Genomic DNA, 27,729 nt, shown 5'->3' with positions numbered 1-27,729 from the left:
CAATTCCCCGTCCCTTCACATCCTTTTTACTGTTCCTTGGTTGCGAGATATTTGAGATGCAGGCAAGCAATTGATGTAGTTATGGTGCTCCTGGTCAAACGCCTTTGTACTTTTGGCCTCTACTCTCAAACTTTTCTTCCCAATATCCTTCCTATTTTGTCTCAATTGATAAACAATGTATCTTTATTATTGTGATTTGTAAAGATTTATGCTAAAATTGGATGTTATGAAAACAGGTCGCAGTTCACTCCGGCTGCGAATTTCAGATACTGCAAAGCCCTTTGTGCATATTTCTTCATTTCATCTGCAATGTTTTTGTCTCTGACGAATACCAGTCGAAAAAAAATATTTTTTTAGTGCAAGGTGGGTCTAGTTGTAGAAACTCCTTCAATGTGACCTCAACTCTTTTTAAGGCCCTTGTCTAATATCTCTAAAAAGCAGGCTGTAGACTTTTCTGGTCACTCATAGCTTACCAACTTCATGGTTTCTTCATGAAGTAAACTTTCGTACATCTACTGAAGGAAAACAGTCCAGCAATTTTTATCGACGTTGGAACAATTCTTCTAACACATCACGCGTGCTTCAAAAGTAAAGGGCAAAGTCCGAGCAGCACATTCCAGCTAAATAAAGCTACAGATAGCCAGCTAGCCAATAGGAAAATTTGTTTTATGTATGCAGAAAGTTTGCTTCCCATTCCAACATGCTTACGCTTTACCTCGGTATTATTTAACAATCTAATCTGGCACCTGCAACTCTTCTTTCGACATGCTAATTTGATAGTAAAGTTCTGTTTTACAATATGAACCGGGACTGCAAGGCAGGGCTGATGTGTCATTTGTACTAGCGATCTACGTATCAAATTTTGCTCTGCGAGCAATGAAATACCCTGTGGACGAAGGATTCATTTTCAACCAAGAATCACAATTTACTTGCAGGAAATACACGGCCTGTCGTCTGAGGAAATTTCTAAATTGTACAATATGTTCATGGACCACCATGTAAGAAAAAAGCGTACTATTGAACCAGTGAATAAACTCGCTCGCATTCTTCTACGTCTAGCAGAGAAGGCTGTCGACACGCTGACAACCATCATAATTACCCATGTAAGAGGTGCATGGTTTGACAATATATTTTTTATAAAGGGTAAGAATAAAGGGAAGAACTGACAAAGCGAACTTAAGAGCAAATTTTGTGGTAGGAAATGTTTTACGGAAAAAAAACACCGCCATTACACTATTGTGAAGGTGGCTGGTCAGCGAAGCTGTGTATACGTTGCGCCTTATGTAGGGCAACTTGTCAAACACCGATCCCATGATGTGCGCCCATTACGCAAATTACGCACACACATTTGAATGCAGCTTACAAAACCTTCATTTCATTTATATACTTTCAAATACCTGTTCTAACTGCTTTGTGGTCACTATGATACACACTGATGTTTTTTTTTTTTTTAGTTGTTTGGCGGCAACGTACGTTGATCAACGCGGACGTGCGCGCGCCTCGTCAGCGATCATGTGGTTTCGGCGGCTTTTTTTATTTGTGCGTTTCGTATGGGAACAAAAGCTGTGCTGCATTTTCGCCACAAGTCTGCCTTACCAAGTATGAGACATTGCTCTTGGCCATGCACTGCCGCCGCGGGATCGGATCACCTGGGTTTTCTGTCGACATGTTGGACGCGAAAGAATCCCGGGACCCTAGCTGTGCATACCTTCGCCGTAGAAAGTGTAAACATTGTAACTATTTTGCGGACTTCATCTTCATCTGTGCAAAGCTGTCATCAATCATCGGCTCGTGTTCATTTTTGCGTCGGCGCCATTTTTCCGTCTTGGAATAAAGCGTCGTCTCGACCGTGGTATTTCAAGTGGTGGAGGCGCTTTAAGATCCCTTCGTCCTCAATCCACTTCAAGATCTCTCCTCGAGCTATGTTCGGGACGCCGCTTACGCCAAGAGGGATGCCATGTCGCAAAACCAGCCCGCAGCGTCCACCAGCTTGGTTCAAGTGCCAGCCACCCCATTCCCAGCCCTGCGAATAACTGGTATCGGGATCCTGAAATCTTCTCTGGCTAGTCTGGTGAGGACGTTGAAGCCTGGCTAGATGACTACGATCGTGTCAGCGAGTACAAGTGGAACGACACATCGAGGTTAAAAAAGTACCATTTTACGTCTTTCAAGTAGCCAAGACATGTTTCCTGAACCACGAGAGAGACTTCCGTGATTGGTCGTCTTTCTAAGAGCAGTCACAGCGAATTTTTGGCACACCCACGGTTCGTTCGGAAGTTGCGAAAAAGAGGCTGTCTGAGAACGTCCAGCATTTTGGCGAGTCGTATACCTCGCACATTGAGGACAACCTCGCGCTTTGCCACCGTGTCAACAGTGCCATGTCAGAAACTGACCGCGTGTGACACCTACTTAAGGGTATCGGACCTACGGCCTTCAATGCACTCCCCGCTCAAAACCCTTCGACGGTGTCGGACGCCGTCTCTATTTGTCAGTGTCTCGACGCCTTGCAATTAATCCGCTTGCAACCGGACTTTTCCGACAACCCCCTGGCCAACAGTATTCAACTCCGGTCTATCATTCGAGCCATAATTCGTGAGGAATTGCAAGCGCATGGCTCACGCCCTAGCAGCAGCGCTCACGTCCAACCTGCTTCTACTGACCTGTGCGGCATTATTGAGGAGGAACTGGCCTCCCTGCAGCACCCCCACCATGCCAACTCTTCTCCTTGCCCACCCACAACCGACTTCTTACGCCTAGTTTGCTGCAATGCCAGCCGCACCGTCTCCAATCGCACCGCTTGCGCCTGCTCAGGATCATCTGGCCCCTTTAGTCGCCCGAGCTCCGAACCCGCCTTACTATTATGCCTGCGTTCGTCGAGGCCGCAGGGGCGGATCCAGGTTTTTTCTGAGGGGGGGGGGGGGGGGGTCAGCTTCTGTCAATGATGATGATGATGATGATGATGATAGTAGCCTTTCTTATTTACCGAAATTTACCGTTTTTGCTCACGATAACCCCGCGTTTTACACGGCTAGAGCAACACCTGTAGACCTCCGTGATGGCTCAGTCAGCTCAGGCGTTGAGCACGCGATCGCGGGATCAAATCCCGGCCGCCGCAGCCGCATTTCGATGGAGGCGAAATGCAAAAACGCCCGTGTTCTTGCGTTGTAGTGCAGGTTAAAGAACCCCGGGTGGTCAAAATTAATCCGGAGCCTTCCACTACGGCGTGCCTCATAATCAGAATTGGTTTTGGCACGTATTACCCCAGAAAGAGGGAGAAGACCTGTAGCGAAGCCAGGTATCGGTTTCTCCGAGCTTATAGGAAAAGGACGTTACCCAATACAACCACGTGCTTGGCGGCTGCGCCTGATAATACAAGGTGTTCAAAACTAAGCTTTATGGTTTTCTTAAAATTAGGCACTGGGAGGCACGCGAAGACCACCTGTGCAAATAAGTTATGTGGCTAAGGGGGCACAAAGCGAGATGATAATTATCGCTGTGAGCAGCCCAATTAACTAAAATTGAACAATTATTTTTGGTTGACGGCAGTAAGTGGGTATGTTTGTATTGAAAACTTAGAGACAGTCGTGTTTCTAAACAGTATCAGTCGGAAGAATTATTCTAGCGTGTCCGTGCTCCGAGATATCCGACTCCAAATTTCAATTATCGTACTGTGCAGAATAATCGAGTCGACGCGAGAGCGGTTTATGCTTTTCGTTGCTGTGGAAGGGAGGCATTTTGGATATTTTTAGGGCATTGACATCTTGATGGGTGGAATGTTGTCATGCGATTTCTGCATGACAACACCAAACTTAAAGCGGCAGTATGAAATATTCGTTAGCATAGCTAAAAAGGTTTCTGCTGTTGATGGTGCAGTTGTTGCTCTTGATTTCAATAAAACTTACAATACTTGGAAATCAGCAGTCTCTTTATTTGCGTAGCCTAGACAAGGACCGAACGTCTAGTCGCCATTACCAATGGTGACTAGACGACCGCGTACGCACGCGTACTGCCTTCTGGCTTCTCCGCTCGCGCCATTATCTCCGCATGGCAGCTACCGCCATCTTTACCGGCTGCGCGGTCGCGTGTTACGACAGTGGTTACGGGTTCTTAGATTTTTTTTTTTTCATTTCGCCAGCCGTGAGGGGAAGGTGGACAGTAATGATCTTTGCCAATGCCTCCGCCCCGTTGTCAGACTAAACGCCGCACGCAACCGCGGCGTGACATCAGGGAGGAGCTTTGCGCCGATCCTCACTCTCTTGCATGCGCAATCATGCGAACGACAATTAAAATTTGGAATTGGATATCTCGGAGCAAAGACACGCTAGAAGAATTCTTCCAAGTGAAACTGTGTAGAAACACGACTGCGTCTAACTTTTGAATACAAACATACACACTTACTGCAGTCAATAAAAAGTTAATTATTCAATTTTGGTTAATTGGGCTGCTGACAGCGATAATTATCATCTCACTCTGTGTCCGCCTGGCCACATAATTGATTTGCGCAGGTGGTCTGCATGTGCCTCCCAGTGCATAATTTTAAGAAAGCCATAAAGCCTAATTTTCAACACCCGGTATATCTATCCTGTATTGTTTCTTAAAATAAAATTTGGGATGATCTTTTGCAGGTTCGTTATAAATGCGTAAGCACGGGTCCGTCTTTAGAGTTCTGTTGGGACACCTTGACTTCCTGAAGGAGATCACCTTCGTTTGACCTTCGTTTGCTTTGGAGGACTAACTCCCGTATTCTCAAAGAGCCCTCGACTCGAAGCTCTTACTACACTCTTCCTTGTTGAGCACAGCGCCGCTTCTCGACTGATAAAGACGCGACAATTCTCAAGAATTCCCGTGAATGATCATGAAGCTCAGTGACCACTTCTGTGGAGGGATGGCGGTGCCATCTTCTCTCTTGAGTCGTGGTGGTGTGTTGACTAGAGGAACGTTCTTGAATACGGGCGTAACGCTCCGCTCCAACGCAGCAACCACTACGCTGGTTGTTTACGATATGCGAATCACCGCGTATGAAGACTCACGACGCCACCTACAAGAATAACTATGTGGCGTAGTAGCCGAGAGCGCGAGCCAGCGTCTTAATGTTTTGTTTCCCACGCCACGTCATCCTTTTACACAAGGCGCGCATCTGCTCCAGTTTCTCTAACCATGCGACGCCATCCTAGGCCCGCGCAGTGGCGTTGGCCGCTGACGTCACGCTCCCCCACTTCGCAGCCGCGGCTCTAGGCTTCACCCCGCTCCGCGAGAACGCCCACTCAGATAAACGGATCCGGCGGGCTTGAGCCTCCTATGCTTAATGTAGGTCAATAAAACTGCGAAGTTACAATGAAAAACTTGTAGCGTACGAACGGCACTGTGCTCGTACTGGATATTGTCAACATGCAACTGTGATCACAATGAGTGCTACGGTTAAAGAAAAGTTCCATATGCGTAGTTCTTAGTTTAGCTGTTAGTTTTTATTATTTATATATGAACACTTCAGCGAGAGATTTCTTTCATTAAGCGGGTTGGTCGCGGAACCGATGACAGCCAATGAGGCAACCGTTGACACCCCAAGGGGAAACTAAGTTAATAAGGCGCGAAGGCGCTCGAGTTTACCTTGGCGTGCTTGGCAAAAGGGACGTCCCCTTGTTCATTCGACGCCACCGACGGGACGAGTAAGGCACGGCAGGCGCCAGGAGGTCCAAGGTGTTCATGAGAAAAAATAACTACGGCAACTTCGCGACACCACACTCCTACGGAATACAACTAAGCTTGTGAGCGAGCTAGCTTTACTTCTACATGGCTGATACCACTGGTACTCGCGAAAAATACTTTTGAAGAATGCTGGTGGCCATAATTTTTTTTTGCGACAGGGCCATCCCCCTGTCAGCGAGGGGGCGATGCAGAAATCTGAGGGGGGGGGGGGGTCAGGACATCCGGACATCCCCCCTGGATCCGCGCCTGAAGCCTATCTGCTGCTGCGGCTTTCGAGGACATATCTCCCGGTTTGCCGACGCTGCCAGCAAAACGAACGTCGTGGTTACGCTGCCTTTGAACGCAATGAGCCACCTCCTCGCGTCTACCGCACTTATGACGATAATCCTCCCGCTTGCTGATCTCCATCTCCGGCCGACTTCTCCAACACCGCCCACAACACACGTGCCTCGAGACACCGCTCCCCATCGCCGCTCCGACGTTCTGTTTCGCCACTTCGGCCTGTCTGCCATCTCGATGTCCAGCGACCGGAAGACTAACCAGTGCAGTTTTTGGAGGGAAACCTGCATCGACGTGAAGTGCTACAAGTCCTCCTGAACGTCCGTCGAACATGTTATTGGTGTCTGTGGAGGTGTCTGTTGTTAGCTATGATTGACACGGGAGCTACTATATCTGTTATGCGTGCGGACCTATGCTCTCTTCTGCGGAAAGTGAAGACGCCTTATGTTGGATCCTCCTTGATTGGCGCTACTGGAGCAATCATTTGACCATCAGCCCAATGTACAGCACGCGTCTTCATTGATGGTATCCTTCATCACATTAAGCTCGCGATTTTATTCCCGCGCGCTCATGAACTCATTTTAGGTTGGGACTTCCTCTCGTCAGCGTCTGCTTTAATCTCTTGCCGTCAACGTGTAGTCCATATGACGGAGACAGTTTATTGCAGCGGGAGTGCCGATGAGCCACGACGGCGTTTTCTCACTGCTGCCAATTCTGTACTGCCTCCCGGCAACGAGCAAATCATAACTCCCTCTTCGACGGATATCTCCAATGGCGACGCGTTCATCACTCCTTACGACCGCTGTCTTGCTCGTGGCATTGTCTTCGCTTCCTGCCTGGTGCGGTTAAAAAAATGCTCTGCATTAATCATCGCCTTAAACACGACTACTGAGGCAATCCTCCTACCTCAAGGCTCTGCGGTGACCTGTTATGTGAACACCCAACCAGTCTCCCTGCTTCCTCTTGTCGCCTTCATCTGCTTCTACTGCCCTTGCTTCCGTGATAAGTGCTGACCTTACTGCTGCTCAGAGTGAAGTGTTCATAAAATTGTTCACGAAGCATCAGGCCTCTTTTCATATGAATACTTCGTCGCTCGTACAGAACTCTGTTGCCTCCCATCATATCGACACCGATGGCCAGACAATTGTACGCCGTCGTCCCTACCGAGTGTCCTTGGCCGAACGCAAAATCATCGAGGAGGACGTCGCCGATATGCCGAAAAGAAACATCATACGTCCCTCCGCCAGTTCTTGGTCCTCACCCGTCGTTTTAGCGCAGAAGACGGATGCATCGGTACCATTTCTGTTGACTACCGCGCGCTAAACGAGATCACCCGTAAGGATGTATATCCGATGCCCCGTATCGATGACACCCTTGATTCTTTGCAAGGCGCGCAATACTTTACGGCTTTCATATTCGCTCCGGATTTTGGCAAATTCCAATGCACGAAGCGGACAAAGAAAAGACTGCCTTGTCTACTCCGGACGGTCTTTAGGAGTTTAACGTAATGCCTTTCGGCCTATGCAATGCTCCCGCCACATTTGAAAGAATGATCGACATTGTTCTTCGCGGCCTCAAGTGGAAAACTTGTCTATGTTACCTCGACGACATTGTCGTGTTTTCCTCTACTTTCACTGACCGTCTGCAACGCTTAGATGAAGTGCTCACATGCCTTTCTAATGCCGAACTTCAACTAAGCACGAATTGCCGTTTCGCTAGCGCAACAATTAAACTCCCGGGTCATCTCGTTAGCAAATACGGCATCCAGCCCGACCAGGACAACATTTCCGCAGTGCTCAACTTTCCGCGCCCACTTCGTGCAAAAAAAAAAACAGCGCAGCTTCTTCGGACTCGCCTCATACTTTCGACGTTTTATCCGGAATTTCGCCAGCATTGCCGCGCCCCTCCACAAGCTCCTTGCTTGTTCCAGTTCCTTCGACTGTAACGATCCGCGTGAAGCCGCCTTCCACGAACTCAAGCATCGGGCTAACATCCCCACCTGTTCTTTGTCATTTTCATGACAAGGCGCCCACATTACTGCGTGCTGATGCTAGTGGTCAAGGAATTGGTGCCGTCTTGCTGCAGCACGACCATAACCTTTGCGAAAAGGTTGTTGCATATACAAACCGCGTTCTGACTTCCGCGGAATAGAAGTACTCGATAACTGAGCACGAGTGTTGGGTTGTTGTCTGGTCCACTCAGAAATTTCGTCCAAACCTCCACGGTCGACATTTCACAGTTGTGACCTACCACCATGCCCTATGTTGGTTGTCGACAATCAAAAACGTGTCTGGACGCCTTGGCCGCTCGATACTCCGATTACAAGCATATGATTTCGATGTCATATACAAGTGCGGAAGGAAGCACCAGATGCCGATGCTCTTTCACGATGTCCATTACCACCGTCATCGGAGCACATCACATCACCTTTTCAAGTTGGCGCCAATCAGCCAGCCGTGGAAGAAGACGACGACGCTGAAGCCATTGCTGATGGTGATAGTTTCTGCGTACAGGTAACGGGTGGACGAATCGGCTAGCCATATACAGGTTCGCTCTAAAACCGAAATATTTTTTTCAACGTCCGACGCGCGCTTCTGACACATTTAATTCTTGAAGCTCCTAGCTTCTTGGTATGACATGCTTTCACTATTTCGTTTGAGTTTGTGCTGTAACGTGCAAATCACCTCAAGCACACTTAAAGGTGTTTCATAAAACCTAAACAAATTTTATGAAATTATTAGGTATGTATAGCAATATTTAGGGTGCATTAGAGTGCATTGTACAAAAACAGTCGTTTGGTAAATAATTAGCTCATAGGAATATTTGAAATGCAAGAAACAGACAATCTACTAAATTACAAAAATGCCTTTTCAATGGACGTGACATACCTCATATACAAATGAGTATTTCCTCAGTTGCATAATGCAGAGAAATTATTACTTAAGAGCGTGCGATTACCCGGTGTTGTTGCTTGTTGGCTATCGTGTTGGGCTGCTAAGTACGAGTTTGCGGGATGAAATCCCGGCACTGCGGCCGCAATTCAATAGGAGCGAAATGCGAATGCACCCGTGCACTTAGATTTATGTGCACGTTAATGAACCCCAGGTGGTCCAAGTTATTCCAGAGTCCCCCATTACGGCGTGCCTTGTAATCAGATCGTGGTTTTGGCACGTAAAACCTCATATTGTAATTTTTCTTAAGAGCATGCTGCATAAGTACAAAAATGTCATTCCTCCAAAACACCCCTCCTTTCACAGGTCTTATTGTTTATGAACAAGAAGCGATCTACTCCAAGATGCTATGAAGGTATTGGCTGCTTCAATATTGACGATAAAATGGGCCTCCATATCGGTGGTCCTGACAAACCGAAAGAAGTTGGTACGGCTATCACTCTGTACGGCTCAGACTTTAATTACACGATAGGTGTGGACCACAATATATGGAAACAAAAGTATGTAGTAAATTGGCAAATTAATTTGCAAAAACCACTTGTCGCTATAATACATGGATTTAACTTCAAGGATAAAGTAGACTGGATGTATGAAATGAAGACTGCATTGATGCAAAAGGTCAGTAAAGTTACATTTTATATCTTCCATGCAGAGACATTTTCCGTTATGAAAATAAACGGACAAAGACTACTAAATGTAGTAAATAATGAGACGTATTATGCATTGTATCAATGAGCACATAGTTGTTTTTTTTTTTGCTATATGGCATTTTTTTTTTCAACAAGGGCCGAGGGCGGCTGGTTGGCGCAGATGGAATATTCTTTTTCCAGGCGATAGGGTTTCAGAGTTTCACATCTTGCTTGTCGCTGTGGCGATGCACCACCCCATTGAGTTTGGGATGGTGATGCGCCATCCCAGTTTAATCCAATAAAGGCACACATTGATAAGGTGTCGTCATATGCGCATCGGCCGTTTGCCTAAAGGCAAATTATTTGGCAAATTGATTTGTAAATGTCACTTACCGCTTTAATACATGTATTTAACTTCGAGTACCAAATAGAGTAGGTGCACGAAATGAGAGTTGCATTAATGAAAAAGGTCAGTAAAGTTTATTTTTGTATGTTCCGTGCAAATATATTTTCCTTTATAACAAGGAACGGACAAACTCTAGTTATACCTCGATGCAACAAACGTTAACATAACTAAACTGCCGAGAAACGAAGTATTTACCTTTTTATTGCATCTAGTCTACAGAACACCGTATAGTATTTCGAATCTGAATACAACAAAGTGTGTTTATTAACGATTTCATACACCATAAATGCACTGCCACGCCAAAGGAATAGCAAGGTAAAAGTGGAAACTTTAGCCGGCCCAGATGGTAAAATACGTGAGGCTGCTTGCGAACGAAGCTCTCCAATCACGCGCCGCGTGAGCGTGATTGGCCGTGAGCGTGAGTCTCATAATCTAGCCGGGACGCAAAATAAGGAATGAAGGCTGACAATATGACGACGACATAGTGATGACGGCACCGTAATGACAATGGGAGAGAGAGAGAAACGTGGTGGGAAAGGCAGAGAGGTTAACCCGAAAAGATTCTGGTTTGCTGCCCTGCACTGGAGGAAGGGGAAAGGGAAATGAAAGGCGGAAAGAAGAGCGAAGAGAAAAAGCACTCACGAAAAATATTCAAGGAATAAATAAATAAAAAATAAAAATAGAGGAGGTTGGAAACGTCTGTGAGAACTATAGTCTGTCAGGAAATCCACTCGATCGCAAAAAAGTGCCTTGACTTACTTGTGCGACGACTGTATAGGCCGGCGTTCCAGGACTGTCTGCTCCAAAAGCGGCCGGTTGTCGAGACGCGGCAGCGCGGTCGCGAGTGACTGCCTATGTGCGCTGTATTGGGGACAATGACAAAGTACGAGCTCGATTGTTTCCTCGTCACCGCAGTGGACACACGCAGCACTATCCTCCGATCCGATGCGGAAAGCAAACGACTTTGTAAATGCGACACCAAGCGACAATCGACAAAGTACCGTTGTTTCGGGTCGGGATAGTCCAGGTGGAGGTCGAAGTCGAAGACAGGGGCCCAGTCGATGCAGACGTGTGTGCTGCAAACTAGGTTTATTCCACAATGATTGTGTGGCATCGTCTGCAAGCACTCGAAGCTTCGCGGCTGGATCTGTTCTTGACATTGGGATTGGTTCCTGCGTGCCGTCTACATGAGCTGATCGAGCAGCTTCATCGGGATATTCGTTGCCCATTACGCCACATTGGCTAGGGAGCCACTGAAAGGTGACGTCGCGTCCTTGCTTGACGAGGCAATGAAGGAGCTTTCGGTTTTCGAGGAGTAGTTGTTCGTAGGGTACACGGCGTAAGGCGGAAATCAAGCAATGTAGAGCTGCCTTGGAGTCAGTGAAAACACTCCGTTGGTTAGGTGGTTCCTCACGAGCTATGCGAAGTGCGCTACGAAGAGCAGCAAGCTCCGCGGCAGTCGATGTCGTCTGGTGTGGTGTTTTGAACTACAATTGGATAAATACATTGCAACTGATGACCACGGAACGGCAAAGATAGATCCCCCGCGACGGCATGATGGCGATGGAAGGACGATAACAAATTAATGATGATATGAACACACCGGAAAGGCGACGTCAGAATATGTGACCAAATCACTGCAAAGGAAACTGGCTAGCACAAAGATGACGCAATGACATGACACTAATTGATGGACGAAGAAGGAATTAGGAGGATGGAATGACGACAACGGCGCGACGACAATAAATTGATCATGCTAAAATGTTGACAACTGTGTTATGACGACAGTGCGGTGACGACGCTGCAATAGCAGCTGGACGGCTACGACAGTGTTACGGCGAAGGCATGACGAAAATGAGATGACCATATTACTATGAGGAGAACGGATCAATGACGATGACAGCACCACGAGGACGGTATGACTGTGAGTCATTGGCGACAATTCTATGTAGACGACACAACGACTTCAAGGACAAGATGTCGGGAAGATTACGAAGGCATGACGATGGCTCAGAACAACGCAACAACGACTAGAAAATGACAATGGCGGCAATACGACAATGGCTGCAAGACAGCGTAATGAAGGTGCTGGATAACTACGGTAGAATTACGGCGTTAGAACGATAACAAAGTCGTAACGGCAATGTTGTTACGATATTAAAGTGACACCGAAAGCATGAGAACAAAGCGATAAAGCTGGATAAAAAGTGATGGCGTGATGACTTTGCCATGCCGACAATGGTATGACTAATGGGTTGACAAACACTTTGACATCACGATGCGTGTGTAACGAAAATGCAGTGACGATGCTGACATAACAGCTACGACAGTATAAAGATGGTATGATGCTGGTATTACGGCGACTAGCAATATTACGACGCCGTGAAGACGACGGTATATTGTCGATAGAATGCCGACAAATAATTAATAACATAAATGATGAAATAGAACAGGTAAAGACTAATATGAAGAAGACCAAGGTGATGTTGAATAGCCTGGCAAGGGAACAAGAATTCACGATTGCCAGTCAGCTTATAGAGTCTGTGCAGGAGTTCGTTTATCATGGTCAATTACCCACAGTGGACCATGATAATGATAAGAAAATTTTCAGAAGCAAAACAATCGTTTGGACCACATTCGGAAGGCATTAGCAACTCCTGACTGGGAACTTACCACTGTCGCTGAAAGTAAAAGTGTACAATCATTGCATTCTGCCGGTGCTAATACGTGGGGCGTAAACATGCAGGTTAACAAGAAAGCTCGAGCACAAGTTAAGGACTGCGCAAAGACAAATGGAACAAAAAATGTTAGGCGTAGCGTTAAGAGACAGAAGGAGAGCGGGGTGGATCAGAGATCGAATGGGGATAGCTGATATTGTAGTTGACATTAGGAGAGAAAATGGAGCAGGGTTGCCCATGTAACGCGTGTTGCAGATAACCGGTGTGCCACGAGAGTAACGGAATGGGAGCCAAGAGAACGGAAATGCAGTAGAGGACAGCACGATATTAGGTGGGGCGTAAAATTAGTAAACCAGCAGGTGCAACTTGGAATCCACCAGCCCAGTACAGAAGTGATTGAAGGTAGGTGGGAGACTCGTCCTAAAGTGGACATACAAATAGGCTGACGATAAAATTATTATGGTCGTAGCATAGTGACAGCGTGACAAAGAAATGTACGCTGAGACGACTAAGAGTGGAGATAGCGGAGCTGTGATGATAGCATGACGACGAAGGGTCATAATCAAAACTTAGTTGAACACTTTTTCACAGCATTTGGTCCTACCACGAAAGTCACAATATTATTCAGCATAAAGGTCAGACTCATTGCACATTCCCAAGCACAAGTGCATAAATGTGCGCAGTTATTCTTTAAATGCACTTTCACTAGAAGAACGAATCAGTAACAGGCGTAGCAAGCACGTGACGCCTGAGCCGCTGCGCGGCTTAAACAGCACACGGAGGATACCAGGCGTCAAAGGAATATGGGGCAAAACTGCGTCGTTTGAACTACGGCGGCAGCGCGCAGACACGCCTATAGTGAATTAGAATAGTATTTGCAAAATGTTTAAACTGCACGCAGAAGGTGGGACGGGAACACAAACATAGACACACACACAAAGCGCAGACTTCCAACTCAGTTTATTTCATGAAGGAAGGGAATTCATAAGGGTCTTCAAAATAGTAAGACACGGAACAATCGCAGAGAAATCGAGCACGTGGCAAAGATGAAAACATGACAATGCCTCGTGTGTATTACGAGCACCGGAGGGACCTAATGTGCCTATCTAAGAATTCTATTTCTTTCGTTCATACTGATATGGATCAGGTGAGATAACGCAGTTGTAACCTCTATGGGCAATGCGTAATGCCTCGATGACTTCTCTTTCCGTTTTCAATTTTGCCCTTGAAAGGAATTTGGTCTTTTCCAGGTGAGGCTCACAGCTTTTGCTGTTGCACCTTTTGCAGTGCATGAGGAGATTACTTCTCGTGCTAGTGCGCAAGGATCGCTTGCGTTACGGCGCACGCTCATTGAATGTGCGGCCAATTTGACCTATGTAAGAACGGCCGCACGACAGAGGCACCTCGTAGTTAACGTTATAGATACATTTGGTGAATTTGCTCGGATGGATTTTCTTGGATGAGCTATAGTCCTTGCTTGCTTTCGTCGGGAATGGGCACGCTTTCTTAAGTTTGCAAGGCGCTGAAAAGACGACGCGAATGCCATGCCTTCCTGCAACCTTCTTAATGCTGTGGGAAAGACAACGGAAATATGTCATAACAAAAGGTTGTTTTCGATCCCAGCGTTGCTCTTTCCTTTCTGGAGATTTTTGTGGATACCCACATCACATGATTCGCAGCACTTCCGAAAGCCTGCCTCAATAACTAAAATCTCCAGACAGGGTAAAAAGCAATGGTTGGATCGAAAACCACCTTTTGTCATGATATATTTGCATTGTTTTCCCACAACATTAAGAAGGTTGCAGGAAGGCATAGGATTCGCGTCCTCTTTTCAGCGCCCCGCACACTTATGGAAGTGTGCTCCCTCCAGACTAAAGAAAAATGGAGTATAGCTCATGCAAGAAGAGCCATCAGAGCAAGTTCATCAAATGCATCTATAATGTTATCTACGAGATATCTCTGTCGTGCGGCCGCTCTTACATTGGTTAAACCGGCTGCTGTATCATTGAGCGTGCACACGAACTCAAGCGATCTATGCCCACCGGCATGGGCAGTAATCTAAACTTTCACTGCAAGAGCTGCGACAGCAATAGCTGCGAGCCTTATCTGAAAAAGACCAAATTCCTTTCAAAGGCGAAATTAAAAATCACCGCCCAAGCACTCCGTACAGATGGTTAACCAGCGAAGCCGAAACGCACGGGCCCGGTGTTTATTACGGGGTTAATCCCGACGATCCATTAGTCTTTCTCAATTGTTCGTTAGTCATTGCCTTCCTTAATAAGGTTACACACAAGTTCGGCTGCGAGGGAGAAAACGACGCTGACGGTATGCCCGCAGTCCGCCATTGTCGCATTGCCGCTTGCGATTCTTCAAAATTAAATTGCTTCAATATTAAATCTGTCCGTCGCGTAAGGCAGTAAATGGCGCATACCCCCTTAAGCAATGGCTCATATCACCGTAAACACGGCCTACCCATTACGACGACAGAAGGGAATTGAAATTCTACGCTGAAATGATGAGCGGCAACGGAGCCAACTGTGGAAGAAGAAGACGACGTTCAAGCCATTCGGAAGTTTTAGTATAGCGAAAAACAGCCAACGCTAGGATTTAGCCTTAGCGTTAGCGCTGCCTGCTGCAAACTGCGCATGCGCAGAACGTAAACGTAGCCAGTACTCTTACGTACGTACGCTATTTCCGGAATATGCCGTTCAAAGCTAACGCACGCAAGGGAATCCCTACGTAGGGCAAGATGGCGGCGCCTGTTGAAGCGAGAGCCGTCCACTTCGGATCTATCGAGTCGTCGGCCTGCACTGTTCGGCTCATTCGTTCCCCGCTAATGCTCGTGTTTGCTGTAGATTTGTGTGATGGTGCTTCCACAGCGGCGTACAGGGGACAAATGGAGGTTGTTTTCGACATACGTTCTCGATTAGCGGCGGAGTAGGCTTAACGAGAGGGTTTGCTCATGTTTGCTCATGTGTGTAGTATCCGCCTCGAGATGGCGCCAAAGTGTATTTGCGTTATCGTTAGCGTCTTGCTCCGTTCCGCTATTCTAAAACACTACCTTGTACCGCGCAGTGCAGCCTTTCTTTGCGTTAGTGTTGCGTCGCACGCTAACGCTAACGTAACCGTTTTCCGCTATACTAAAACTCCCTATTTCTGCTAATGATACAGTTTCTGCGTACAGGCGACGGGCGAACGAATCGGCTAGCCATACGCAGCTTCGCTATAAAAGGGAAAGAGAAGTCATCGAGGCATTCCACATCACACACAGAGGTGACAACTGCGTAAGCTCACCTTCTTTATCACTATCAACGAAAGTAATAAAATTCTTAGATCGGCACAATAGGTCTCTCCAGCACTCGTAATACACACGAGGCCTTGCCACGTTTCGTCGCTGCCAATTACACAATTTCTGCGCGATTGTTGCTTGTTTTACTATTTTTGAATCCCTTATAAATTCCCTGCCTTCATGAAATAAACTCATTTGGAAGTCAGCGCTTTGTGTGTTCAACTATGTTTATGTTCCCATCCCGTCTTCTTCGAAGAGTTTCAACATTTTGCAGATTCTAATGTTATCGCTTAGCGGAAGATGCGCTGGCATTATTGGCAACTTGATTGATTGTTGTCGTTGATTCTATGTGTTGTGCATATACTCGCCGAATATTGTGTAATGAGATTGTTTGCGGAACACGAATTGCGTAGTATTTTCCGGAAGGCACGCGGGCAACAGCGATTATTACGCTGTAATCTTCGATGAGTCAGGTGTAAAAGCCGATGCACTTCACCCGCAGATCACATTTTCCACTATCACCAGATCTGTTCGCCACTATCGTTGCGCTAAGAATGTCGCATGTTTTTAGGGGCACAAGTTCGCCCTATAAAGAGTTAGTTTCATCATTCACAGTTTTGCTGCTGTGTTCTTCCCCGCCACTACAACGTGACACTATTGTGCCATGGCAGCCATATGCCCTGTACTTCAGTGGAAGAGTAGAGATCCCGACAAGTGAAATACGGCTTCACAACAATGAAGACTTACTACCTGAGGAGGACTGCGTACATATATTGTTACGATGGGGTGCGTTTATTTAAAGATGAATCGATGAAAAAGGGGCAAAGGGTTGCCGCGCCGACACCGAGCCGCTCCAAAGACAAGCGCACTTCGTCCTCCTCTTCTGTCCTTCCGTAGCTTTTGCGTAACATTCCTCCCTTCACAGACGAAGCCCGCTGGGCGAGTAACTGTTACGTCCACTCTGAGTCACGTGGATGACAGCGTTTCAGGCGAGCGACGTGAGCAAGCTGCGTCTTCTTAGACCGGTACCCATTGGACACGAGGCGAGCAATCAAGTAGGTTACATCACTGAGGCGATCGGTGATGACGAAAGGCCCGGTGTAACGAGCCAGAAACTTCTGGCACAGGCCGCGCTTGCGAAGTGGTGTCCAAAGCCATACAATGTCCCCTTTCTCATATGACACATTCTTATGTCGTGCATCATAGCGGATCTTGGAGTGGTCCTGGGATGCCAACGTACGGAGCTGAGCTATGCGGCGTGCCTCCTCAGCGCGGCAGAGAGTCTGGGCAAGAGAAGAGTCCGCATGAGGAGTAAAAGGTAGAATGGTGTCAAGGAAGTTGCGGGGTGGTCTAACATAAAGAAGATAGAAAGGGCTGTAGCCTGTAGTTTCATGCTTTGCGGTGTTGTAGGCGTATGTGATAAAAGGCAAGATGTCATCCCAATTTTTGTGCCTGGAATCCACGTACATCGAAAGCATGTTGGTCAAAGTTCTGTTAGTGCGCTCGACGAGACCATTTGTCTGCGGATGATACGGGGTCGCGTGGCGAAAGTGGCAAGCACAGAGACGCAACAGCTCTTCGACTACGTCGGCCACGAACTGGCGACCGCGATCGCTCACAATAACACGAGGGGGTCCATGACGCAGTATAACGGAGGACAGGAGGAAGCTCGAAACATCAAGAGCCGTGGCCGTTGGCATCGCTGCGGTTTCCGCATAACGCGTCAGGTGGTCGACGCAGACTATAATCCAGCGGTTGTCATTAGATGAGCGCGGGAATGGGCCGAGAAGATCAACTCCAACCATTTCGAAAGGAGATGATGGTGGCGCCACCGGGTGAAGGAGTCCGACCGGCGCAGTATTCGGGCGCTTGAATTGCTGGCACTTGTTACAACTGGCCACATACTTTTCTGTATCGCGTCGCATACCAATCCAATAGAATCGACCCTGAATGCGGTGGTATGTTCTGGTGAAACCCAGGTGTCCAGCGGTGGAGTCGTCGTGCATAGCACGGAGTACGTGGTTTCTCAAATTCTTAGGGACCACTAAGAGGAGGCGGGCACCCTCAGCCGCGTAGTTCTTCTTGTAGAGCAGGTCATCTTGGATGACAAAGCCATTGTTACCTGTTGGCTGAGCAGCTGAGGCAAAGAGGCCATCCAGGCTGCGGTCGTTACGCTGCTCTTCCCGGAAGGTGGCCAGATCGGGAAAAAGAATGTCGTCGATGGCGGCCAGAAACTCATCGAAATTGTCGGCGTCACATTCACTTGTCGGTAGAGGGAGCCTCGAAAGACAGTCGGCGTCCGCATGATGCCGGCCACTCTTGAAACGGACTGCAAAGTCAAATTCCTGCAAACGTAGCGCCCATCGAGCAAGGCGGCCAGACGGGTCGCGGAGACCAACCAACCAACATAGTGAATGGTGATCAGTAACGATCGTAAAGCGGCGCCCGTAGAGATATGGCCGGAACTTCTGGACTGCAAAGACGACAGCGAGGCACTCTAGCTCAGTGACGGTGTAATTCTGTTCGGCCTTGCTCAACGAACGGCTGGCGTAGGCAATGGCATGCTCGGCGTCACCAAAACGCTGGACGAGGACGGCGCCGAGGCCGATTCCACTCGCGTCGGTGTGCAATTCTGTTGAGGCAGAGGGGTCAAAATGGCGAAGGATTGGTCCGGAAGAGAGCAGGAACTTCAGTTGACGAAACGAGGAATCGCAATCTGCTGTCCAGGTGAACGGGTTATCCTTGCGCAGCAATGAAGTCAGAGGGTAGGCAGTATCGGCAAAGTTGGGCACAAAACGTCGGAAGTACGAGCAAAGACCCAAGAAGCTCCTCAGCTCGCGTTGTGACTGCGGTTGTTTAAAGCCGGTAACTGCAGCGACCTTCTGTGGGTCTGGTCGCACCCCCTGCTTGTCCACTAGATGTCCAAGTACTAGCGCCTCTCGTTGGCCAAAGTTACATTTCTTTGAGTTGAGGGTAAGGGCAGCTTGTTCAAGGCACGTCAGAACAACGTCCAGTCGATGGTTGTGCTCTGCAAAGGTGCGGCCAAAAATGACGACGTCGTCAAGATAACATAAACAAATCTCCCATTTCAGGCCGCGCAGTACCGTGTCCATAAACCGTTCAAATGTTGCAGGCGCATTGCACAAACCAAACGGCATGACGTTGAATTCAAACAAGCCGTCTGGGGTCACAAAAGCGGTTTTCTCTTTGTCAGTTGAATGCATGGGTATCTGCCAGTAGCCCAATCTGAGGTCTACAGATGAAAAGTAGGATGCGGAATGAAGACAGTCGATAACGTCATCGATCCGGGGAAGTGGATACACATCCTTTTTCGTCACAGAATTGAGACGCCGGTAGTCGACACAAAACCTCCAGGACCCATCTTTCTTTTTCACGAGGATGACCGGCGCAGCCCAAGGGCTAGAGGAATCTTGTATGACGCCCTTGGCTAGCATGTCGTCGACCTGTTGAGCGATGATCTTGCGCTCTGACGCGGACACGCGGTAAGGCTTCTGCCTTATGGGATGCGCGGGCCCCGTGTCGATCCTGTGGCGAGCCCGCGTAGTTGGAACTTGAACTTTGTTAGCATTCTGCGCGAAATCAAACAATGACGCATGCTTTCGAAGCACGCTGACCAGGGCTTGACGCTTCTCTGAGGACAATGACTTGTTGGTCATTTTTAGAAACGGCAACGAGTCTTCAGCACCGTGCTCTAGGGAGTCATGGGACGTGTCATCCGTTAAAGCGCCTATGCTGAGACTGGTATCCACTTCAAAAGAGGCAAGTCGGATACCGCAGGGTAGCACAACAGACTGGGGGGCTAAATTTTACACCCATAGTGTAGTTGTTCCGCAGGCCACAGAGAGGACGCATCGAGGTACGAGCACACTTTTCTTCACAACCATCGAAGGCACAGGCTCAACAATTGCATCAAATGTATCGGCGTCGACACCGCAAGCAGCAACTCGTACTCTCGATAAGGAACGTGCCGGTAAGACAGTATCTTCAATGACGGCGAGAGTGCGTGAACATGTAGCAGGTTGGTCAGCAAGAGGAGAGAGGAAAAGCTCGCCGGTACCGCAGTCAACAGTGGCACCGCACTGTTGTAGGAAGTCGAGGCCAAGAATTACGTCGTGAGTGGATTTAGCAAGCACTGCGAATTCGGCTTGATACACGTTATCGGAGAAGTAAACGTTCGCGGTGCACACACCAATAGGTCGGAGCAACTCGCCACTCACAGCACGAAATGTATTAGAGGTGTCCCAGCGAAACATCACTTTACGGCCTAGTCGGGTTTTGAAATGTTGGCTGATAACAGAGACACTCGCTCCTGTGTCCACTAAGGCCAAAGTAGTAACATTGTCCACTAAAACACGAATCTTATTATGACACATGGCGACTGGCGGAGGCATAGGGGCATGTAGCTGAAGATGACTAGCGACCGCACCTCCATTGGTCGCGCCGCCTAGTTTCCCGGCGGCGGTGACGTGAGACGCCGTCGCGGAGATGGAGACCTGCGCTGGCGTGAAGGCGGCGGCGTCAAGCTCCGCACAGAAGCTGGTGAGTCGCTACGGTAATTCGCCTGGTAGAGCGTCCTGCTATCTGAATCAGAGGACCAACGTGTCTCGTCACCTTGTCGGTTGCCCCGCCGATAAAAAGTACGCGGTCGTTCATAGGACTGGTGGTGACGTGCGACGGCGGTGAGGACAAAATCGGGCGACGTGACCGCGAATGCCGCATTGGAAGCAGATGGGGCGTTCACGGGACGCACTGAAATTGTCAGTAGGAGGATAACTGGCACGGCCGTCCCACTCTTGAGGAACTGCAGGCGGTCTGCACTGCGGCGGTCTGCGTGAGTAACCGTTGTGAAACTGGTAACTGGGATGCGCGTTCGTAGTATGGTTTGACACTCCTGGACGAGGCGCGAAGTTGTAGGCATCTACGGAGGCGGCGGTAATGGACGTCTCACCAAAGTCGCCGGAAGAGAAAGGCTCTCGAACCCGAGCAGTCGAGAGGGAAACCGCCTGGCGCCGGTCAAGCTCTTCGCGCACCACTTGCCGAATCATTGAGGCGAGGTCGGATGGAGCTGGGACCACGTCAACACTGGCGACGTTAGTCACGTTGGCCAGGCGACCGAACTTCGGTGTGATACGCCGAGCTCTGAGCGCTTCAAATGTGCGGCAGTGCAGAACGACGTCCGTTACGGATTCCAGACGGTCTTTTCCGATGAGGAACTGGTACACGTCCTCAGCGATTCCTTTCAGCAGATGGCGAACTTTATCCTCTTCTGACATCTGAGGGTCCAGGGCCTTGCACAACTTAAGCACTTCCTCGATGTACGTAGTGCAAGTTTCGCCGGGGACTTGAGCTCGCTGCATTAGCGTTTGCTCTGCACGCTTCTTTTTAGCTGTCGGATCTCCGAAAGACTTCTTAATTTCGTCTACGAACTTCTCCCAAGTTGTCAAGCTTTCTTCATGGTTTTCAAGCCACACAGACGCTGTTCCCTTGAGGAAGAAGGCGACGTTGTTAAGCTGGGCGGTGGCATTCCAGCCGTTGAACCGACTTGCTCGTTGGTAGAAGCTGAGCCATCCGTCCACGTCTTCTCCGTCTTTTCCAGCGAAGGTGCGTGGCTCGATGTAGGGCTGCCATGGAACGCTGGTAGAAGGTGGCGGATTGTCGCCGTCAGAAGCCATCTCTGGTGGCAGACCGGCAATTCGGCGACTTCGTCGAAGCTCCACGGATTGCGCCTCAGCGGTCGGTTCGTTGTCGTTCTTCGGGGGCGCCGTTGTTTTACCCAGCACCGTCCACCAAAACTGTTACGATGGGGTGCGTTTATTTAAAGATGAATCGATGAAAAAGGGGCAAAGGGTTGCCGCGCCGACACCGAGCCGCTCCAAAGACAAGCGCACTTCGTCCTCCTCTTCTGTCCTTCCGTAGCTTTTGAGTAACAATATAAATATTTGTAGATTTTGGTGCTCGTAATGCTAGGATATGATTATTGGAGACCGCAGGGAGATGCCTTCGTCCTGCAGTGGACATAAATATAGGCTGATGATGATGATTATGATGATGAATTCTGTTGTTGAAGGGTCCTTTATATTGGCTTTTATTTGCCGAATTATAAATGCGTTCTATCTATGCGCCACGTCTTCTCATATCTACAGTTTGCCGGAAGCAGTGACATTTTTCATACACGAATCGCTCCAATTGTCAAGACTTTTGATATACTAAAACACCAGCTTTTGAACAGAAGCGTTGCGAATATATTTCGTGTGACTACTTTTCCACCGTCTGTCTAGGTGTCATGATGAGCTTGCCCATTATTACATTCCTACATTCAAATATTTCAATCAGTAATTGTTTCAGAAGTAAAAAGTACATTCCCCTTAAATATCCAATTTCAGCTGCCGTCGGAAAGCTAAAACTTTCACTTTTTAATAACTCAATCAAGTGTGACGTAAGCTAAAAATTGCCCGAAAAAGTATCACATGAAAGAAGGAAAGCATGCAGCTCTCGGTTTTTCTGTCGGTAGTTGCGCTTTGCTATATGCATGCACTAAGCAAGGTCACCCAAATTTTCTTCGTTTGCATGTTCGGCTGAATGCTGAAATGTTCCATATAATATTGTACTATAAGTTTTAGCTGTCGATATTTAGGTTTACGCAATTATTCTTTTGTCTTTTCTTAGGTTGACTGTAACGTCCTAATTGTCAAATGGCTAAATGGAGCTCGCGTGCCTGATTATCCTGCAGCAGCAGCCAACAGTCCTATGCCCGGTGTCTTGCTTTCAAAGGTACTTAAAGACATGGTTGCGACATCTAATGGGAAGTTGGAAGCAAAGAATATACACGTGATAGGATTCAGCTTGGGCGCACAAGCTGCAGGCTTTTGCGGTCGCCATTTCTACAACGCCACAAAAGAGAAACTTGGCCGCATAACAGGTAAATATACATATAGAACAGAATTCTGTACAAAGAAATTTCACGCATGATATGGCACACCTATAAGAACATTGTCAATGTTGATCGTTAGGTAGGAGTATCAAAGGTAGAATATGTGTTCAGGCATGAAACATAAAAACACACGTGGAGCAAGTTAGAATGATGTAGTAGTTGCTCTGAGCCACCAGAATGTGCGTTGCCTTTGAAGCATCGCAGTTGACTCCTTTACTTGGAATGAAATGTGCGAAAGATTTCCAAACAATTGAGCTGGAGCATGAATGTGTTCTTCTGCTCAAACATTCCTCAGTAGTATTCTCCTCTATCTGTGTTCACTGCTCGATAAAGGCATCTCGTATATATAATGACGTCATTTCGTATCTAATCTATTTTAGCCTGTTCCACTCTAGGCAACATCACACATTTGCAAATATGATGTGTAGCTACTGAAACAAAATTCTACGCAATTACCAGCTTTAAAATTTACCTTCAATTTACCTTCAAAGCAACGTCGCCTTCGTCCTCAGCTGGCGCGTTCGCACGCGCTCATGCTCAGCGAGTTCAAGAAAAGGTTTTGTGGGCTGTACTCGGGAGAGAGATTGTCATATGTAAGAGCGACCGGAAAGGCCTGCAGCTCGTCTGCGGCACGAAAAAAAAAAGAAGAGCACGTGAAGCACAGTGTTCGGAACGGCACGAGCTCTCGAGGCGCCTGAGCCGAGGCGTGGTCGGGGGATGAACGGCGCTGTCGGTGGATTATCGACGTGGCTCCGGGCCAGGAAGATCGCATCGCCAGCTCCGATCTGGCGACGGGAGACTTGGGGATCTGGCTGAGTCCGTGACGTTGGCCGTCCAAGGTGTGGCCGTCGACCTCGGCAAGTTCGAGCGAGGCTCCTGGACTGGCTGCAGCCTCTCACGGCAGGACCGGGCACCCCAGAGAGATCCCCCCTTCTGCGGCAGACCGGCACGTTCGATTCTCCGCGGGACGCCACGTCGGCACTCATGAAGTTGCGACGCATCCCGACGCTAGGCCTATCCAGGTGGGCCTGAGCAACGCCGAGCGCCGTCACTGAAGACTTACTGACGAGCTCATCACCGAAGAAGTACCGGCGAGCTCCCCACCGATAAAGAGACGACAGCGCCGACGGCAAGGCAAAGGCGACTATAGCATCAACGAGAACACCAACTGCTGGAGAAAAAGGGCCGACGAGCTTCAGACTCGGACAAACAGTGCAACGACGAGCGCAGCAAGGTGACTCTTATTCGTAGCGTCTCAGAGATAGGACAGGGTTGCCTGACTTTGAATAATTAGCCGCCACGGACGAGCGTAGGCGCAAAGTAGAACTTGTTTTGTATATTAGGCTTTACTTTGTGTCTTTATTAGTATTTTTTCCCGCAGTGTGTTTTAGTGTGCTCGATTTCTTTTTTTTTTTAGTTTGAGTCTCGAGTTTGCGTGCTATTAAAAAATCTGTTTGCTGTGTCGCCATCCGTCTTCCTTCTCCATCTCTTCTAACACCCGCACGCCCCCGGGGTCGGTGACAAAAAACATCACAGAGATAAAGAAAATGATAGCGAGAGACAGAGAGAGAGACGCATTCACGGAACGGGTCTGCTGGAACGCGTTGTGCGCATTGCAATGCGATGGAACGCGGTGTCGGCATTTCGGCCAGCTTCGCTGTGTCTGGAGCTTTGCGCGGACTAGTGCAAGCTTTCGCCTTTTATTTTCCTGCGAAATCGAACCAAGTAGACGTCACGACGTTCAGTGTGGATTGCTCTTGGCATCGTCTGCTATTCATCAGTGTGCATAGGAGCGAGTACGGAGTTGGGTATGTCGCCATTGCTGTTCTGCTTTAATGGCGCACTCATAACGATTTGTTGCCCCTTTTTTGACAATAAACTGTGGGGTTTGGCCTTCAGCTAGAGTGCCTGCATGCGCTGTAATTGTGTGCTTGTCTGTTCAGCTCGTGCTGTGTATTCGGTCGCCCACTCCGTTTGCCACAGACATTCCGATTTTGCAGCTGTCCCAACGCATTAAGCGTATCACGAAAGAAGTTTGATGCCATTGTCAAGAAAGTAGGTGGTCACTGCAGTACGTTAATGCATACAGCTGCTTTAGCGGCATTGCAGGAAAATGTGGTCTGGAACGTCTGATTCAAGGGCAGACAAAGTTAGTGAGGAAAACAAAATTACATAGTCTTGTGGCTGCTGTACGCACCTTCGCATGATTTTTTATTAAAATTGATTACTGCCACCATGACACAGCTCACCCCTGCATGATAGTCGGCTCAGCGTAGACATTTGCTTCCTTGCTCCTATCGTAGGTAGCGTGCACATTCACCGGGCTAGATTCGTCCAGCGATGATAAACCGTGCTATCGCATAACAAAAACTGGCGACAACCTTTTCTTATATCACCGTTACCAATATATTTTGCTCTAAAAGCCGGTAATACTTATGCAAAACTAAAACTAGAAAATTCATAAGTTTAGGTTAGGTGAGAACTATACAGAATAGGTTGCCGGAGCGCTAAACACACAAAAAGAAAAAGATGGAAAGCGAGGGGAGGGTGGGGGGGGGGGGGGGTGGCAGACGTATAAAGGCGAAATGTTTGCAAGCATTGCTATGTTTTTTAACATAATATTTTTATCTTTACGCTGCTGAAAGAATGTTTTTCCAGCGGTTTGACCATAATTAGTGTTATGCAAACCTAAACAAACTGCAATATAAAGTGACAATGAGATTGATTTGCATGAAAATAGTGCAAAGCATGCTTGACAGTTGGGAACGATAGCGCGTGGTGTCCCACTAACCTTCAAAGCAAACCGCTTCTCAGTATAATGATGAGACTGTCAGAAAAAGTTTTACACTTGCAACGCCAAGTTACAGGAATTACGAGCGAAATGTGAATTTCCCATTCAACTTCGATGCCGTTTTGTGGACGAAAGTTTTGCGCATGAGCCCTGCGATCTTGCTTCATTTACAAAGCTGCTTAGAGTCTCATTTACTGGCTCGGCGCGATGTTCTCTGTCTGAGTCACGAGGTCGTATCCCTGCCCGCGAGAGATTGGGTCATATGAAAAGTAAAAATATATGTAAAAGATAAATTTTGAGATATTACGTGCCAGAATCACCTTAGGAATATCAGGGACGTACTAGGACTCCGGAACCACTTGGGGTTCTTTACCGCGCACCTAAATCTAAGAACACTCGAGCGTGTTTGCAGTTCGCCCCCATTTAACTGCGGCCGCCACAGAAGAGGTCGAATCAGTGACCTCGAGCTAAGCAGTGCCACGTAGAGCCACTGGGCGATCACATAGGGTGGTCACATGGAAGACAAATTTAATACACATGGAACGCGTTTGTAAATTAACGAGACTGCCACTACAATGAAGTAAGCCAACATCCCAAGCAAAGCGTTGTGTTGTAGCCATGCCTGATTAGTTCGGTTGCTCATGTTGCGGACAGGTTTACATAAATAATTACTGTGGAAATAAGGTTATTTCCTTAGAAGACTACCATTACGGAAGTGCTTCATCAGACGTTAGTAAACAGCTACTAGAAGTACACGAAGACAATTGTACAAATTTACTTATTATTACACCAAATTCTACGATATCAGGTACACTTTTTCATATAGAGCCTTTTCGCGGATTTTACAAAAAATATAACAGTAAACGAAGGCAACAGCCCCACCTGCAATATTGCTATGAAAAAGTCAATGTTATGAAGTACTGCGTTCTAAGTGGTTGCCTTTCTGCTTTTAAATGCGTTTAACAATTTCCGCGACTACAAGAGTTTAATTTAAAATATTTTTGATTAACAACAAGGCAGAAAAAGAATGCCTCTATTTACCTTTATGCCGATTATAGTAATTTTCATAATAGAATAGTTTATAAAAATGTATCTTTTCAGCAATATCGTAGACGACACATAAGCGAGAATATTTTTCTTCTAGGTCTTGACCCGGCTGGGCCTTTGTTTGACATCTCGAACGTGGCCTTGTCGAAGAACGATGCGAACTTTGTGGACATCATACACACCAACGCAGGATATTTATATAGTCTGAAGCTTGGTATTAAGGGGCCTATAGGGCATGTTGACTTCTACCCGAATGGTGGCAGCTACCAACCAGGCTGTGGGGGTAAGAAGCAATGGTATGCTCTTAGAAATGGCTTGAAGGAGAATGTGTACGAATCATCCATTGGCTAGCCAAGTTATTCGTGACAAATTACAGTGAAAATTTGAAACATAGTGGCGCAAGTTGTGTTTATATTTGCGATGGCGAGCTTGGCCAGCTTTAGCCTAGTGCGCAGGCATCTTGCGAGTCTGAAGAACTGGAGCACGTACGGACCAATAAGCGTAGAGGTACATCAGGTATTTTGCAGAGCATTCTTTCTTGTTTGTTTTTTTTTACGCTCCACGTGGCTCTTTGATACTTCCTCTGTCATTCGTATACAGCTCAATTTAAGCTGGTCAACGAATGTCAGTTTCTTGGCACATTCTTGCTGTAGTTACCGAAGAGAACTTCAGGTTCCCTTTTAACTTATTGGGACCCCTCATCTGGGCGGCGAATGAATGCATGTGTATGTTCTGTGAAGGCCATATTGCCACTACGTGCAGCTACTTCTGCCAGGCCCTGCACACTAAGTTATAAGGGTAATTGTAGTGGTACATTCGGCAATATTTTCACCTGCCCAGGTGCTGTACTGTGCACTCGGAGCACAGCGCTCCAGCGATTTTGCATTACGACTTCATATGAATACAGAATAAGTGTATGGCAAATGACGCTATTACCTACTGTGCTAAGCAGCGCTGCAGTATAGCCACTGAGCCATCGCGGCGTCGTGATGCAACTATAT

General features: G+C 47.7%; 2 protein-coding genes across 3 annotated transcripts in view; both read left to right on the top strand.

Annotated features, from left to right (window-relative positions):
- Window positions 1-27,729, top strand: part of LOC119459581 (uncharacterized) — a 140,441-nt gene that overhangs the window by 94,225 nt on the left and 18,487 nt on the right. The gene's annotated exons all lie outside the window — the stretch shown is intronic.
- LOC125946805 (phospholipase A1-like) overlaps window positions 1-27,729 on the top strand; it is a 286,234-nt gene that overhangs the window by 256,114 nt on the left and 2,391 nt on the right. For both annotated transcript variants that reach the window (XM_049670872.1, XM_049670871.1), the window contains 4 exons: window positions 936-1,103; window positions 9,243-9,554; window positions 22,626-22,878; window positions 26,826-27,011. In XM_049670872.1, the coding sequence (XP_049526829.1) occupies window positions 981-1,103; window positions 9,243-9,554; window positions 22,626-22,878; window positions 26,826-27,011 (874 nt within the window). In that variant the 5' untranslated portion in view covers window positions 936-980. The remainder of the gene's footprint in view (window positions 1-935; window positions 1,104-9,242; window positions 9,555-22,625; window positions 22,879-26,825; window positions 27,012-27,729) is intronic.

This window comes from Dermacentor silvarum, chromosome 7, assembly GCF_013339745.2.
Source record: "Dermacentor silvarum isolate Dsil-2018 chromosome 7, BIME_Dsil_1.4, whole genome shotgun sequence".
Lineage (NCBI taxonomy): Eukaryota > Metazoa > Arthropoda > Arachnida > Ixodida > Ixodidae > Dermacentor > Dermacentor silvarum.
The sequence above is the reverse complement of the archived record's forward strand: the minus strand, read 5'-3'. Positions and strand labels throughout refer to the sequence as shown.